Below are 18,732 nucleotides of genomic sequence, written 5' to 3' on the forward strand. Positions count from 1 at the left end.
GTATTAGAATATTCGCAATGGGTGAATCACAACCACTAGCATCAGCATGAATGAATCTTAGAATTATAATGTTGAGAAAATGGAGCAAAATCACAGAACAATGTGTGCATTTTTCATTTACTTATTTTTTATTTCTAGAAAGCTTAAAAACCGGCAAAATTCAACAACATACTGCTTAGAACTACATGCACAAGTGATAAAACTATGAAGAAAATTAAGAAAAAATTAGAGCAATAGTTCCCTCCAGGAGGAAATGAAGAGGAATGCAATTGGTGGGCTTCTGGGGCATGGTAGTAATCTAGCTATGGCCTTGCTCTTGGGAATGCGGGCATTCGTGTTATTATCATTCTTTAAATTGTGTGTATGAGTTTTCATTCATCCTTTTGTTATTCATGGGTTATTTAACAGTTTGAAAAACATGCATACAAAAAGACATGAAACAACATAATTTAGACTCGAGACAAAATAAACTCTTCTCTACTTGACCCCAAACTAAGAGATTAAGAATGGGGAACCTTACTCCCTGGATAAAAGAATAGGCTGAGAAAAGGCTAGGATAAAAATATTTGCATAAAGCATAAGAAAATTACTAACTATGCAATAATTAAAATAAATATTTGAGATAGCAAAGAGTAGAGGTGAAATGGAGAGAACAGAACAAGAATGTAGAGCAATGTTCCCTGGCATTTAGTTTGCCACGGTATACATAAAAACACACTATTCACACAGAGCACTGGGATAAATCAACAAAGTTGCTAATGGGCTTAGACTATTGGATCAGAGCTTCAGGTTACTCTAGTAATGCCCTAAACCCTGCCACTTGGAGGACCAAGGAGAATCAATATCCCAGCATACCTGAAACCTCTTCAGGAAACTTTGAAGGAAGGTACAAACCAGAAAAGTTTCCAAAAAATGTCAAGGAAAAGAACAAAGAGGATAACATGACTTGAAAGAGAATGTGATTAACTATGGAGGACAGAAAAATAGGTATCTGACCCACAATAGTGTTTCTGAAAAAGAAACAAAAACAGATCCCAGATCCCACAACAGCAGTCGTTAAAAGTGTACATAATAGGCATGGTGGCTCATACCTGCAATCCTAGCACTTTGGGAGGCTGAGGCGGGAGGATCACTTGAGGCCAGGAGTTCAAGACCAGCCTGGGCAACATAGTGAGACTTTGTCTCTAAAGAATATAAAAAAATTAGCCAAGTGTGATGGTGCACACCTGCAGTCCCAGCTACTCAGGAGGCTGAGGTAAGACAATCACTTGAGCTCAGAGGTTTGATGTTACAGTGAGCTATGATCATGTTACTGCACTCCAGTCTGGGTGACAGAGGAGACTCTGTCTTTAAAAGAAAAAGAAAAGTGTACATAAGAAACATGTCTGAGTTGAAGAAAAGGACTATCAGAGAGGCTCATTTTATTCAAGAGAAATTAATAAAATAATGTTTACTCATATCCTGATGACATCTTTTTAAATTTCAAGGTTAAAAAACACAACATACAAATTGCCAAAATGGGGAAGGTGGGCTAATTAGCAACAAACAAAAATTAAACTGGCCTTAGTCAGGTCAAGACATTGCAAAGTGGGTAGAATACTTCCTCCAGAACAAAAGGAAAAGACTCAAATTCATGGTCCAGTTTATAAGAAATAAATCAAAACTAAGAACTCAAGACCTGTGGAAGTCATGATTTTTAAAAAGTAGCTGGTGAGGTTAAACATAAACATATAAATGTAAGTATAAATAATTGCTATTCAAGTAGTTGGAGAGTTGAAAGCAGAAAGTAGTTAACCAAAAATACTTTCGTGTGATAAAAAGAATAACATAATCAGGATGTGGTTCTCTACAAAGAGTAAATTAACAAAGACTAGAAGGAAGAGGGGAATATATTGATGAAATTAGGGCTGAGACGAAGTTCAGGGAACAAAAACACATATATCTTCTTGTCTTGCAGAATGTTTTAAGACTCAAAATTTACTTGGTTTTTAGTTTTGATAATTTCAGAAATGTAGTGGGTACTTGAGTTTACCTTAAAGTTTAGCATTACAATATAGGAAATAAAAACAAGTAAAATGCAGTTCATATTACATGAGCCAGGAAACAAACAAAAAGAGCAGGATGCCAGGAATATATCACACACGTCACCTATGTTGATAAATTCACATAGTTTCAGTTTGCCAATTAAGTGTAAATAAATGAAGGTGAGATTTTAAAAACTAAAATCTAGTCATGTTATTATAAAAGAACACTTACACATGGTTGGTGGAAATGTAAATTAGTTCCACCACAGTGAAAAATAGTGTGGCGATTCCTCAAAGACCTAAAAACAGAACTACCATTTGACCCAGCAATCCCATTACTGGGCATATACACAAAGGAATATAAATTGTTCTATCATAAAGACACATGCACACATATGTTAATTGCAGCACTATTCACAATAGCAAAGACATGGAATCAACTTAAATGCCCATCAATGATATACTGGATAATGAAAATGTGGTACATACACACCATGGAATACTATGCAGCCATGTCAAAGAATGAGATCTTGCCCTCTGCAGGAACATGGGTAGAGCTGGAGGCCATTATCCTTAGCAAAATAATGCAGGAACAGAAAACCAAATACTGCATGTTCTCCCTTATAAATGGTGAGAGCTACATGATGAGAACACATGGACATATAGAGGGAAACAACTACACTGAGGTCTACCGGAGGGAGGAGGATGGGAGGAGGAAGAAGATCAGGAAAAATAACTAATGGGTTCCGGACTTAACACCTGGCTGAAGAAATAATCTGTACAACAAACCCCCATGATACAAGTTTACCTATATAACAAACCTGCACATGTACCTCTGAACTTCAAATATAAGTAAAATAATGAGTTTCAAGTCAAGGCTAAAAAAAAAACGGTAAATAAGGTCGGGCACGGTGGCTCACGCCTGTAATCCCAGCACTTTGGGAGGCTGAGGCAGGCAGATCATGAGGTCAAGAGATTGAGACCACTCTGGTCAACATGGTGAAACCCTGTCTCTACTAAAAATACAAAATTAGCCGGGTGTGGTGGTACATGCCCATAATCCCAGCTACTCGGGAGGCTGAGGCAGGAGAATCGCTTGAACCCGGGAGGCGGAGGTTGCGGTGAGCCGAGATCTCACCATTGCACTCCAGCCTGAGGAACAAGAGCGAAATTCCATCTCAAAAAAAAAAAAAAAAGCTAAATAAAAATAAATAAATAAAAGGATTTACATTACCTGATTTCAAGATTTACTAGGAAAGCTATGTTAATTTAGACAGTGCAATATTGGCAAAAGGACTGACAAATAAACCAATGGAAAAGAATAGCGTAGTTAGAAATAGACTCATACATAGACAGTCAATTGATCTAGAAAAACGGAACTGGTGAAATTCAATGAAAAAAGACTAGATCAATATTATATGAAACATATACAGAATGTGAGATATTGTCACAGACACAGAGAATACAATCTGCCACAGAAAAAATAACTAAGTTGTCTTCATTAAAATAAAAATATCTGACCTTCAAAGGACACCATTCAGAAAATAGAAGGAAAAATTATAGACTGAGGAAAAAAATGTTTGTAATACATATATCTGACAAAGGACTTGTATTCAGAATATATAACAAAATGCTACAATTCAATAACAGTTAAAAATTGACAAAAATACAGGAATAGAGGAATGGGCAGTTGTTTTTTAAATGAGTGTGGAGCCTCAGGTTGGCAAGATGGAAAAGAGTTGTGGAATTTGGTTGAACAATTTGGATGTTTATGACACTACTGAACTGTACATTTAAAAATGGCTAAAATGACAAATTTTCTGTTATGTGCATTTAGCCACAAGTTTTAAAAAGTCTTAAGTAGATCCTTCAAAAAAGAAGACCTAAGAATGATCAATCAGCACGTGAAAAGATGCTCAACGTCATTAATTAGGGAAATGCAAATTAAAATTACAGTGAGATAACATTTTAAAATAGTTAAAATTTAAAAACTAACAATATTGGGCGGGCACTGTGGCTCACACATGTAATCCCAGCACTTAGGGAGGCCAAGGTGGGTGGATCACGAGGTCAGGAGTTCGAGACCAGCCTGGCCAACATGGTGAAATCTGTCTCCACCAAAAATACAAAAATTGGCTGGGCATGGTGGCTCACGCCTGTAATCCCAGCACTTTGGGAGGCCGAGGCAGGCGGATCACAAGGTCAGGAGATCGAGACCATCCTGGCTAACACAGTGAAACCCCGTCTCTACTAAAAATACAAAAAAATTAGCCAGGCTTGGTGGCAGGCACCTGTAATCCCAGCTACTCGGGAGGCTGAGGCAGGAGAATGGTGTGAACCTGGGAGGCGGAGCTTGCAGTGAGCTGAGATTGCGCCACTGCACTCCAGCCTGGGCGACAGAGCGAGACTCCCTCTCGAAAAAAAAAAAAAAAAAAATTAGCCAGGTGTGGTGGCGGGTGCCTGTAATCCCAGCTACTCAGGAGGCTGAGGCAGAGAATTGCTTGAACCTGGGAGGCGGAGGTTGCAGTGAGCCGAGATCGTGCCACTGCACTCCAGCCTGGCAACAGAGTGAGACTCTGTCTCAAAACAAAACAAAACAAACCAAACAAAAAACAAACAAAAAACAACAATATCAAGTTTTTAGGGATGTGGAGCAAGTGGAACTCTCAAAGATTGCTGGTGTGAGGGTAAAACAATGCAGTCACTTTGGAGTACTGGCAATTTTGTTATTTTTTGTAAAAAACTTTGGCCAGGCGTGGTGGCTCACACCTGTAATCCCAGCCTTTTGGGAGGCCAAGGCGGGTGGATCACCTGAGGTCAGGAGTTTGAGATCAGCCTGGCCAACATGGTGAAACCCATCTCTACTAAAAATACAAAAATTAGCCAGGCTTGGTGGTGCATGCCTGTAATTCCAGCTACTCAGGAGGCTGAGGCAGGAGAATCGCTTAAACCTGGGAGGTGGAGGTTGCAGTGAGCCAAGATCGTGCCATTGTACTCCAGCTTGGGTGACAGTGCAAGACTCCGTCTCAAAACAAAACAGAAAAACAACTTTTATTTTAGGTTTAGGGGGTACAGGGCAGGTTTGTTACACAGGTAAATTGTGTATCATGGGGGTTTGCTGTTCAGATTACTTCATCACCCAGGTAGTAAGCATAGTATCCGACAGGTAGTTTTTTAATCCCCACTCTCCTCCCACCTCCACCCTCAAGTAGGCCTCCATGTCTGTTCCTTTGTGTCCATGTGTACTCAATGTTTAGCTCTCACTTATAAGTGAGAACATGTGGTATTTGGTTTTCTGCTTCTGTGTTAGGTCACTTAGGATAATGGCCTCCAGCTCCATTCATGTTGCTGCAAAGGACGTGATCTCGTTCTTTTTTTATGGCTGCGTCATATTCCATGGTGTATATGTACCACATTTTCTTTGTCCGGTCTACCATTGATGGGCATTTAGGTTGATTCCATGTCTTTGCTATTGTGAATGGTGCAGCAACGAACATGTGCATGCATGTGTCTTGTGGTTTCTTATGCAGTTAAACACACACACTTCCTGTGTCCTCGCCATTCCACTCCTACCTGAGAGATATTAAAACAAACTTTCACAAGTGATTTGTAAGAGAAGGTTTATAGCAGCTTTTTTTTTTCATAATAGCCCTAACTGGAAAGAGCTCATTTGTCCAATGAGGCCAGATGGATAAACAAATTATGGTTTATTCATTCAATAGAATACTACTCAGCATTACAAACGAACTTAAGAAGGAACAACTGCCATGGATACATGCAATAACATGGGTGGATCTTAAAAGTATTGTGCTGTGTAAAATGGGCCAGACATAGCAAAGTATAAACTGTGTGAGTCCATCTACATAAATTTAAGAACAGGCAAAACTAATCTGTAGTGATAGAAATCAAAACAACGCTTATTTGGTGTGGTGATGGGGGCAATGTATTGTCTGCAAAGGGACATGAGGGAGCTTGCAGGGATGATGGAAATGCTCAATGCCTTGACTTAGATGATGGTTACAAAGCAAAACTCTTCAAATGGCACACTTACTACTTGTGCATTTAACCATATGTAAAATATACCCCATAGTATTATCATAGCAAACTTTTTCTTTCATAGCATTTATCCAAATTTATAATTTAAATTCTGGTGTTTCCCTATTAATGCCTATCTTTTTCACACTGTAGATCAGGCACTATTCTAAGCTCTGCAAGTAAAATAGTTTATAAGATGGACCAGTCTGTCACCTCATGGAATTTACAGTCTGTGAAGCAAAGAGCCATTTTTGTCTTGTTCACTATGTTACGCTCAGCATGTCGCTTGGTGCTTGGTACGTATGTGTACTCAACAAATATTTGTACGGTGGATGAATGACTAGAGAGAGGGAACCAAGGGACAGTGTTAGTGGATCTAAACTCACACATTCACTTGCTTACTCTTTCCCTCCCCTTCCCCATCAGTTTTTCTTCAGTATTTGAAAATCTGTATACACTCTGATGAGTATCTCATGTGTCAACATACTGTGTGGACGTATAGATGAAGATTCATAAACTTTGAATCCAGGAAACAGTGGCACATGGATGGATTCTAGACCAGATGGAGCTCCATTCGCCTCCATGGGAAGGTGAATTGCATGGCCACTTGAGGGCAGGGCCAAGACTGTACTCAGGAAAAATACTGGATCTACTCATGTGCTTGAATTGGTATAATTTTGAGATTTAGAAGCCTGTTTCATAAAGCCTGGATAATTCAAATTGGACTAGAAAATGTTACCAGCTAATAATCATAAAAAAGCCTGATTTTGAGTGGCACCATATTCTCCTGGATCCTCCAATGTTTTATTTGCCGAACTGATTAAATTTCTAAAATGAGAATTACTCCAACTAAAATTATAACCTGCAGGTGAGAAGAGGAAAAACCAAGAGGGGAAAAAAGACACTATATATATTCCTATCTATGTAGATCAGTTTGGGAACATTTCAGAGAAATCAAGTATTAAAATCCTCAGCAAGGTTACTATATAAACTTAGTTATAAACAGGAATTAATTTAATATTATCCTGCAAGTGTACTTAAGTTCTTTGATCTCCTGCAGCAACTTAAATTTAGAAAATGGTCTTAAAGTGACAAATGTTGAAAAAAAATTTCAGAAAGAAGATGATTTTAGATTGTATGCCTCTCGAAGCAAAAAAAAAGAGCATATATTTATATGTTTCTTAGGCCCTTCCCCACAAACCCGACTTGTCCTCAGAGCACTTAGCATCACAGCAGCTTCTCAACAAAGTTTGTCTCATTTTGGTTTACTTATTAATTGAAATTTACTGGATATATTTCTATACCAGGTATCAATTACCTTAACATTTAGAACCCCCAGATGAAAACAGTAAGTCAAATAGGCTAAATAATAGCATAATTTAGAATTGGGCTTTATCTATTACACGAATTCTAATGTGAAATTGAATGGCTTGGCACTAGGAACAGATTCTCCTATCTTCTTTTTTTCCTTTGGATGTGACTGGAAGCTTAGACTCCGAGCTTTGATATTTCCCAATATTACATCCGTGGCCACAAATGGGCAGACTGACAGATATGCTCCAGGCAGAATGAGTGCCCACTCCTCTGAAATTTATACTTGCCCCATTGTAGCTCAACCATATTGCGCTGTAGCAATTTGTTTACACATCTACCTCTCACACTGGACTGAGCTCTTTGGGTTCAGGCACTTTGTCTTAACACCCTCAGCATCTAGCAGTGACTGCCTTGTACTATCTCTAGAGCCTGTAATGACAGGGGCTTGATAAACCTTAAACGAGAACAGAAAGAAACAGGCAGGTATATTCAAAGAGACAAACAGCATCTAAACATTACATGCACTTACAATATAATTGAAGGATGTGTCAGCAAGCACTGCAAACTGACGAAACAGTGTGTGCCTTGTAAACATCTCATTCTTAAGGACATGAAAGCTGAAATTTAAAAAATGATGAAACTTAAAATGTATGTAAATCATAGCATAAAGCAAATAAGCATTATGTTAATGAGGTAGGAAACTACATTAAAATTTTAAAATATTACAAAATAAAAATATAAAAATATTAGCATGAACATACTACCTCTTTCATTTTTAAAACTACATGTTGCCTGGGCAAAATGGTGAAACCCCATCTTTACAAACAATAAAAAAAAAATAACCGGGCATGCATGGTGGTACATGCCTTTAGTCCCAGCAATTCAGAAGGCTGAGGTGGGAGGTTCACCTGAGTCTGGGAGGTCAAGGCTGCAGTGAGCCATGATTGCACCACTGCACTCCAGCCTGGATGACAGAGTGAGACCCTGTCTGACAAAAAACCAAAAACCACACACACACACACACAAACCACACAAACTTACATGTTTTTCAGCTCAGAAAAGGCATAGAAGTAATGGCAATGATCACCCCTACTGCCCAGACTCTGATTTTAAAAAGCATTTCTCACCAAAATAATTCAGGGCATTTTTCAGAAATGACTGTTTCTAGATCTAAGGCAATAAATGCACAGAATGAACCTGGGACATCTTATTCTACCAGAATTCAACAAAGTCATCAAAGGTTATGACAAAAGAACACAGTAATCAACTTGAAAGAGTTCCTGTTGACTTAAGATTGGAGAAATCACACACCAAAGATAATAAGAACTACAGTGTGTTGAAACATCACACATATATTAGCTATTTGGGAAATTCTCAGCCTATCTTGATTGCAAGCGATGCGAAAATTAGGAGAATTGCTGTCAGGAAGACGTACTCTGTAGAGAAGGCAAGAGAATGGCTGGACAGCCTTCAGAGTCTAGGAAGAAACAAAAATCACAGCATTTACTCATACAAAAGACTCTTTGAAGAGATTAAATGTGTGACATCCCTTCAGCCATCTCAGTAGAGTCCAAAATAGAGATGAGATTATCTAGGAAAGACCTGAGAAGGAGCCTCCCGTCTAATGAAGTGACTTCCCATGACAAACATGGGAGACGCACAAGATTTTGAGAATGTTATATCAGCAACAACACTGCCAGATTGCACTGAAAAGGACAGACAAAGGAAATAAATGAAACAAGGTTATTGGATTCCCAAAATTCTATGGGCAGGAAACAGATTGATAAAACTACTCAGAGTCAAACGTGCTACCTTTCATGAAAGAAGATATTTGACTCAGTAGTAGTGCTTTGGGCCCAGAAGGTGGAACCTTGAGTCACAGAGAATTAGCCCAGGCCTTGAAACCTAATGGCGTTATGCTGAAACAATTTCAAAATTGTTTGGACTAGTGACTCAATTTTCCCCTTCTACTTTCTCCCCTTTCAAACAAGAATGTCTATAGCTATTATTGACATTTATGTCAATACAATGCCTTTTGCACTATTGTATTTGGGAGCAAGTAATCTATAATTTCACAAGTCTACATATGGAGAGAAATTTTGTCCCAGGATGAATTATAACCAGAGTCTCACCATACCTAATTTAGATGATGCAAACTGGGACTTCTGAGCCTGATAACACTTAGATGAAAGTTTGGACTTGAGTTGGTGCTGTAATGGGTTGAGACTTTGGGGGATATTGGGATGTGGTAAATGCATTTTGCATGCAGGATAGGCATGATTATTTGGGGGCCAGAAGGTTGACTGTAGTAGAGTGAACATTGCCCCCCATGAAAATATCTACTTTCTAATTTCTGGAAATTTTGAGTATGCTACCTAACAAAGTAAAAAGAACTTTGCAGATGTGGTAAGTTACATATCTTGAGATAGAGTAATTATTCTAGATTATTTAGTGGGCCCAATGTAATCACAAGGGTTTTTTTTAAAGAAGGAAGCAGGAGGATCAGAGTAGATAAGAATGAAGCAGAAATAATACATGGAAAGATAATAGCCAAGAATGTTCCAAAATTCAGAAATGACATTGACCCATAGATTCAAGAGCTAGACCAGATAAATAAAAGGAACTATACCTAGGGACATCATAATAAAACTAATGATAACAAAAGATCAAGGGAAAAAATTTAAAGTACCCAGACATGAAAAAAAAAGCAACAGTAAGACTGACAGCTGACTTGTCAACAGCAACAATGAAGGCCAAAGTACTGACATTTTTTTTTTTTTTTTAATTTACTCATTTTGAGATGGAGTCTTGCTCTGTTGCCCACGCTGGAGTGCAGTGGCACAATCTTGGCTCACTGCAACTTCCACCTCATGGGTTCAAGCAATTCTCCTGCCTCAGCCTCCTAAGTAGCTGGGATTACAGGTGCCTGCCACCACGCCCAGCTTATTTTTGTATTTTTAGTAGAGATGGGGTTTCACTGTGTTGGTGAGGCTGGTCTCGAACTCCTGACCTCATGATCCACCCACCTCGGCTTCCCAAAGTGCTCGGATTACAAGCGTGAGCCACCATGCCTGGCCTACTGACATTATTAATTGGCTGAAAAAATAACTGCCAAGATAGAACTCTATACTTGGCAAAAACTTTCTTCAATAATGAAGGTAAAATAATGACATTTTCCTCCAAAGAAAAGCTGAGAGAATTATTTGCCAGCAAACCTGTATTAAAAATGAAGAAACAAAAAATGAAAGAGAGCTATTCAGGCAGCATGAAAATGATCTCAGATGAAAACATAATAAGCAGAAAAAAATGAGAAGCCCAACAAACTGTAAATGTGTGAGTAAATATAAATGAATACTGAGTATGCCAAACAACAATAGCAACCTTTCATGGAGTTAAAAAATAGAGAGAATTAAAATTAAAATGTAGGAGAGAATTAAATGGAGTGAAAATAGTCTAAGGTTCTAGAATACTTGGGAAATTGGTATCAACAGTAATTTCTAAAACACTGCAATAAGCTAAGAATAAAATTTTACAAAGGAGAAATTTCAAAAAAAGAAAATGAATAACAAATTAATAAAAGAAAATATGGAATAAAAAAGGTTCATTGGTTCAAAACAAGGCAAAAAGGAGAGAAGAAGAAATATAAAACAGGTCAAATAGAAAACAACTTGTTAAGTAGTAAACACAAACCCAACTATCGTATTTTCACTTAAAGTAAATAAATAAAGTATGACAATTAAATAAAATAAAACTGACAGATTAGGTTAGAAACCCAATTACATGCTGATTACAAGAAACACATTCAAATATAGAAATAAGATAGGCTGAAAGAAAAAAGTTAGAAAAAAATACACCATGCACTCTTAACCAAATAGTTAAGCAGACATTAAGCTAAAGAGCATTACTAAAGATAAAAGCATTTCATAATGATAGATATTACTGATAACTTCACAAGATGAGATCAGTATCTAAATTGTGAGTACCCAACAACTAAGATGTAAACTATGTAAAGTAAAAATGGACAGATTAAAATAAGAAATAGATATATCTATAATCATGGTAGAAAATTTAATACTTCTATTTTGATAGTTGGATATGATGCCAAAAAATTAATAAGTATGTAAATGATGGAAACAACAAAATTAATGGGTTGACCTCATTGAAATATTTAGAACTCTTCACCCATCAATGATAAAATTTTTCATTCCTGGCCAGGCATGGTGGCTTATGCCTGTAATCCCAGCACGTTGGGAGGCTGAGGTGGGCGGATCATCTGAGGTCAGGAGTTTGAGACCAGCCTGACCAACATGGAGAAATCCCGTCTCTACTAAAAATAGAAAAAAAATTAGCCAGGCATGGTGGCGCATGCCTGTAATCCCAGCTACTCGGGAGGCTGAGGCAGGAGAATTGCTTGAACCTGGGAGGCGGAGGTTGCGGTGAGCTGAGATCACGCCATTGCACTCCAGCCTGGGCAACAAGAGCAAAATCTCTGGCTCAAAAAAAAAAAAAAAAGAAATTCATTCTTTTCAAGAATAAAAACATTTTAAAAAACTGGCCATAGCTTGAACCATAAAACAAACATGAAGACCATGAAGACATTTTAACAGATTAAAATTATTCAGAGTAAGTACTCTGAGCACAAGAGAATTAAACTAGAACTATAACTAGCTAATCTTCAACTTACTGGAAATAAAACATATTACTTACTCTTTTTTTTCTTGAGAAAAGGTCCCACTCTGTCACCCAGGCTAGAGTGCAGTGGCATGAACAGGGCTTACGGCAGCCTTGACCTCATGGGTCCAGGCAATCTTCCTGCCTCAGCCTCCCATGTAACTGGGACCACAGGTGCATGCCATGACACCCAGCTAATTTTTTTATTTTTTGTATAGATGGGTTTCACTTTGTTGCCCAGGCTGGTCTCAAACTCCTGAGCTCAAGCAATCCTTCTGCCTTGGTCTCTCAAAGTGCTGGGATTACAGGCATGAGCCACTGTGCCCAGCCCATATTACTTCTAAATAACCCATGGATCAAAGAATAAATCAAATTGAATTTAGAAAATATTTTGTTTGAATGATAATAAATATGTTGTATGTCACAACTTGTGGGAGGCAGCTCAAACAATACTTAGAAGAAAATATATAGTGTTAAATGCATATATTCAAAGAAAAGAAGTCTGAAAAATCAATGATCTAGGCTTCCTTCTTGAAATCTAGTAAAAAGACAGCAAATAAAACATTAAAAATTAGAAGGAAACAAGATAAAAGCAAAAGTCAATTACTCTATCAAAAAACCAGCAGAGCTAATAAATTCAGTAAAGTTACAGGATACAAAATAAACATACAAAAATCAATTGTGTTTGTATATACCAACAATAAGCTATCCAAAAAGAAATTTTTTTAAAAATTCCATTTATAACAGCGTCAAAAAATAAAATACTTAGGTATAAATTTAACCAACAAGGTAAAAGATCTGTATCTTGAAAACTATAATGCACTGAAGAAAGAAGTTAAAGTAGATACAAATAAATAAAACGATATCTTGTATTCATGAATTAAAAGAAGTAATATTGTCAAGATGTCTATACTACCCAAAGTAATCTACAGATTAAATGCAATTGCTACCAAAATTGCAATGGCATTTTTCACAGAAGTAGGAAAAATAATCCTAAAATTTTATGGAAACATAGAAGACCCCAAATGGCTAGCCAAAGCACTTTTGAGAAAAAGGAACAAAGCTGGAGGCAGCTCACTTCCTGATTTGAGAAACTATGTTACAAAGCTATAGTAATCAAAACAGTATGATTGTACTGACATGAAAATAGACACTTAGACCAATGGAACAGATTAGAGAGCTCAGAAATAAGCTCATGCATATATGGTCAACTAATTTTTGACAAGAGTGACAAGAATATACAATGGGGGAAAGGATAGTCTCTTCAATAAATGACGTTGAAGAAACAGGGTATCTACATGCAAAAGGATGAAATTAGACCCCTATATTACACAGTACACAAAAATTAACTCAAAATGGATTAAAGGCATAAACGTAAGTCCTGAAACCATAAAATTCCTAGAAGAAAACATAGGAGGGAAAGCTTTTTCACATTGGCCTTTGGCAATGATTTTTTGAATATAATACCAGATGCACAAGCAACAAAAAACAAGAACGAATAAGTAGGATTATTTCAAACTATAAAGCTTCCTCACAGCAAAGAAAACAACAAAATGAAAAGACAACTTAAGGAATGGAAGAAAACATTTGCAAACCATACATCTTATCTGATAAGGGGTTAATATCCAAAATATGTAGGAAACTCAGCTTAACAGCAAGAAAACAACCTGATTTAAAAGTGAACAAAGGAACTGAATAGACATTTCCCCAAAGAAGACACACAAATGGCCAAGTATATGAAAAATTGCTCAATATCACTTATCATCAGGAAAATTCAAATCAAAACCACAATAAGATATCACCTCACTCTTGTTAGAATGGCTACTATCAGAAAGACAAAAGATAACAAGTGCTGGTGAGGATGTGGAGAAAAGGGAACCCTTGCACACTGTTGATGGGAATGTAAATAGTTCAGCCACTGTGGAAATCCGTCTGAGATTTCTCAAAGAACTTAAAATAGAACTACTCTTTGATCCAGCAACTCCACTGCTGGGTATATACCCAAAGGAGTATAAATTGTTCTACCATAAGGACACATGCACATGCATGTTCATTGCAGCACTGTTCACAATAGCAAAGACATGAAATCAACCTAGATGCCCATCAATGGTAAACCGGATAAAAAAATATGGTACACATACACGATGGAATACTGCACAGTCATAAAAAAGAATGAAATCATGTCCTTTGCAGCAATATGGATGGAGCTGGAAGCCATTATCGTAAACAAACTAACACAGGAACAGAAAACCAAATACCACATGTTCACATTTATAAGTGGGAGCAAAACATTGAGGACACATAGACACAAAGATGGGAACAACAGACAGCAGGGCCTATTTGAGGGTGGAGGTTTGGAGGAGGGTGAGGAATGAAAAACTACCTATCAGGTACTATGCTGATTACCTGGGTGACAAAATTATCTGTACACCAAACCCCTAAGACATGCAAGTTACCCACGCAACAAACCTGCACACATATCCCCTGACCTAAAATAAAAGTTAGAAAGGAAAAAAATGTTTTTTAATTAAAATTAAAAATTTTTAAAAGTCAATGAAAAGACATATGAGAAAAATTCAGCAAAGGCAGTTATTTCTTTGAAATAAATAACACAAAATTGATAACTATCAATAGACTAAGAAAAAAGGAGAAAAACACAAATTCTCAGGAATGAAACACAAATATCAGGAATGAAAAAGGGACATCACCAGATCTTACAGATACAGTCATGCACTGCATAATGATGTTTGGTCAAAGATGGACTGCATATACAATGGTGGTCCCATAAGATTATAATGGAGCTGAAAAGTTCTCACTGCCTAGTAACGTCTTGACAATCCTGACCCTGTGTAGGCTTAGGCTAGTGTGTGTGTTTGTATCTTAGTTTTTAACAAGAAAGTTTAAAAAGTAAAAAATAAAAATAAAAAAACACAGACAAAAGCTTAAAGAATAAGAATATAAAGGAAAAAATTATATAAGTATATTTGAGACAGGGTCTCACTCTGTCACCCAGGTTGGAGTGCAGGGTGTGATCACAACTTACTGCAGCCTCAACCTCCTGGGCTCAAGCAATCCTCCCACCTGTCAGGCTGCCATGTAGCTGGGACTACAGGTGTGCACCACCACGTGAAAAAAAATCTTGTATAGCTGTACAATATGTTGTGTTTAAAGCTGTGTTATTACAAAAGAGTCAAAAAGTTTTAAAAATTAGAGAGTTTATAAAGTAAAAAAATCACAGTAAACTAAGGCTAATTTGTTATTGAAAAAAATATTTTTTTTTTTTTGTAAATCTAGTGTAGCCTGAGTGTCTAGTGTTTACAAAATCTACAGTAGTGTATGGTGATGTCCTAGGCCTTCACAGTCACTCACCACTGGCTCACCTAGAGCAACTTCCACTCCTCCATGCTCCATTCATGGTAAGTGCCTTATACAGGTGGACCATTCTTTATCTTTTATACCGCATTTTCACTGTATCTTTTCTATGTTTAGGTATATTTAGATGCATAAACACTTACCATTGTGTTATAATTGCTTACAGTATTCAGTTATAGTCTCATGCTGTGCAGGTTTTTAGCCTAGGAGCAATAGGCTATACCATATAGCCTAGGTGTGTGGTAGGCTATGCCATCTAGGTTTGTAAGCACACTCTAAGATGCTCACACAATGATGAAATCGCCTAATGACACATTTCTCAGAATCTATCCCTGTCATCAAGTGACACATGACTGTCATTTATATACATAATATGAGGATATTATGAATAACTTTATATCAATAAATTAGACAATTCAATGAAATGAGAAAATTCCCAAACATAAAAGACAACACAAATTATCAAACTGATTGGAAGAAATTGAAAATTGGAATAGCCCAATTTTTATGACAAATTGAATGTTATTGAAAACTTTCCCCAAGGGAATGATAAGCATTCAATTCAGAATATTTGCTAATTGGGAAGAGAGGTGACAGGCGCTGGATGGGCAACAGGGACCGTGAAGCCACTTCTAATTCCTTCTTTCTTTACCTGTGTGGTGAGGACACAGGTGTTTACTTTGTTGAAGTAAGGAGCAGTGTAGAGTTTCTGTTTACAGAGGGTTCCAAGGTGAGGGGACTACATGGGCAGAGTGGGCCTTCACCTTGCATGCCCTATCTAGATTTCTGATGTATGCAGTCTCTCTGGGATGGCAATCTAGTGCTGAGTGAGGGCAGGAGAAGGGATGTGTGCATGGACCTCTTCCATATATGCAAGCCAGAGTGGCACGGGAACCACCTGTAACATTTCTTATGCGCTTGATAAACATGGTGGGCAAAAGTGAGTCCATCTGGCCCAGAGCCCATCAGGCAGAACAGAGGGTGGCTCAGGTGGATGCATGTGGATTGCCGCCTGGGGTGGAGGTGGAAACAGCGGCATCACCGTGGCATCAGCCTGGTAGGGATATGTTCCGAAGCTGATATGCCACACCAGCATACTGTTTGTGCGACAATGATGACATCGGCAGTCACATCAGGCTTGGCACACCAAGAGGAAGGACTAGCCCTGCTCTTGTCCGCACTGCTCACATTCAATCTTCCTGGAAATAAGAACTCGGCAGAGATGGAAAAGGAGCTTGGAAATGAAGCCCTGAATTGGACTGGGACCCAACATAAATCATGAATTGACTGAGAAATCATTGGATTGGACTCTGATCTTGACTGGCTAAGGTGAGGTTTTTCATCTACTAAACAAAAATGAGTGCATCTAATCTAGGATCAGTTACAGTAAAATGAAATTACCATGTTAGCCCATGTAAGTCTGTGACTACACAATTAATCTCCATATCACACCACGATGAAGTACTCTGTACAAATGCACTCGCTACGGTGCTGTATATGCCACATTGAATTAATATCTGGAGCTTCAGCCTAAGTAGAGAGACATAATCTACAATGTCCCAATTAGTTGGTTAAATGAGAAAACATAGAAAGTGTGTAGTAATAAATACTTCTGCTTTCCTAAATATTTAGATATCAACATAAAGTCTGCAGAGACCAAAATGATTAATATGATTGTCAACATCTTGGTTAATAGAAAATCAATTAGAAGTAAAACTTTAAACTCCATCTCTACTAAAAATACAAAAAAAAATTAGGTAGGTGTGGTGGTGGGCGCCTGTAATCCCAGCTACTAAGGAGGCTGTGGCTGGAGAATCGCTTGAACCCAGAAGATGGAGGTTGCAGTGAGCCGAGATTGCGCCACTGCACTCCAGCCTGGGCAACAAGAGCAAAAACTCCCTCTCAAAAAAAAAAAAAAAAAAAAAAAAAAAAAAGGAAAACTGATACGTTCTTGTAAATCATCACTGAAGAACAGGGTAAATCCCGTAGGGTCAGAGACAAGGTAAATCTTAAGGATGAAAGTGAACCCTACAGAAATAAATAAGGGAAAGTCATTTTATTCAGCTCTAGAGATAATCCAAAACCTATTTGCAGGGAAAGGAAATCAAGTGTATATTTAAATTTTCTTTTGTCTCACATGTATCTACCTTCTGTTCTTAAATAACTATGTGAGACAGGGCAGGTGTTAATATGCACATTTTACACAGCACAAAATGCTTATCAGCACATACACGAAACACGGGTAGGAGATCATTTCAGCACCAAACAGAACAAGGCAGAATGTTTTACTACAAGGTGTTTTTGCCCTGAATCCTCTATTTTTTCTGTCTTGGCATGGATTCTTTGTGCCACCGCACTTAGGATGAATTATTTCCGTATAATATACATAGCCAGGTATAGAAGTTTATACAGACAAGATCCATAGTGTGTGCTTAAGAAATACAGTGCAAATGTAGGGCATTGCCATCCCGGGATCTTTTGTGTAAGCTTCGAGTTTGACCTCCGATGGCCTCCATCAGACCAACATTAAACCCATCGTGCCTGGATGATGCTTGACTGTGAAAGAATATTGCAAAAGAACTTCCCATACATGTTCCCCCAGGGAATCTGGGGGAAATTATGGCAGAACACAACTAAACAGAAGACAGATTTTTAATGTTAACATGTTAGGGTAAGGGAAAAAATAAGCATTTTTCCAATTTGCATCGTTTTTGTCCTTTTCAGAATTTTACAGTTTCTCCATTTTGAAAAAGGCAAAGAGGATACTGGGAAGAGAAACAAAATGCTTATGTGAGTGAAAAATAGATCTGGGAGGTTGAGGAACTGGAGCTGTTGTGTCTGGTAGAGGATCTGATACATAAAGCAACTTTATAAAGACAATACAAACTAGTTATATATCATTGTGTGCAAATGAGCAGGAAAAGGTTTTAATAGCCCTATGAAAGAAGATGACTAAATAGGTCTGATTAAACCAGGTATTAAGAGAGTGAGTCTGTCCTGCTGATCTTTTATAACAGAAACACAGATAGGGAATGAAAACATCTTGAATGATTTTACTTCTCAGTGATTTTGATTACTCTTCTATTTTAGACCAATTATTTTGCATTTCTTGTAGAAGTATATGAGGTGATTTAACATTAATATGTAAAAAAATTGCAACATTCCTAACTTCCTTAAAGGATGATTAGTCATGTTTTTAGAAATAGAATTTGTATATATCACACCATACCTGTTCCTGAGAATAAAGAATCTCTTTTCCCAGCTTTTATTTAGTCGATCAGCTTCCTTCCTAAACCTATAAAAAATTTACAGATGG

At 37.5% G+C, this 18,732-nt stretch overlaps 1 protein-coding gene across 6 annotated transcripts in view; it reads right to left on the minus strand.

Annotated features, from left to right (window-relative positions):
• C10H10orf67 (chromosome 10 C10orf67 homolog) overlaps positions 1 to 18,732 on the minus strand; it is a 150,464-nt gene that overhangs the window by 34,290 nt on the left and 97,442 nt on the right. For all 6 annotated transcript variants that reach the window (XR_010146820.1, XM_009458059.5, XM_063781464.1 and 3 more), the window contains 2 exons: positions 18,646 to 18,711; positions 7,903 to 7,990 (listed from right to left, as the gene is read on the minus strand). Coding sequence is in view for 5 of the 6 variants with exons in the window: in XM_009458059.5 (XP_009456334.1) it covers positions 7,903 to 7,990; positions 18,646 to 18,711 (154 nt within the window). In the remaining variant the exon portion in view is untranslated. The remainder of the gene's footprint in view (positions 1 to 7,902; positions 7,991 to 18,645; positions 18,712 to 18,732) is intronic.

Source organism: Pan troglodytes, chromosome 8, assembly GCF_028858775.2.
Source record: "Pan troglodytes isolate AG18354 chromosome 8, NHGRI_mPanTro3-v2.0_pri, whole genome shotgun sequence".
Taxonomy (NCBI): domain Eukaryota; kingdom Metazoa; phylum Chordata; class Mammalia; order Primates; family Hominidae; genus Pan; species Pan troglodytes.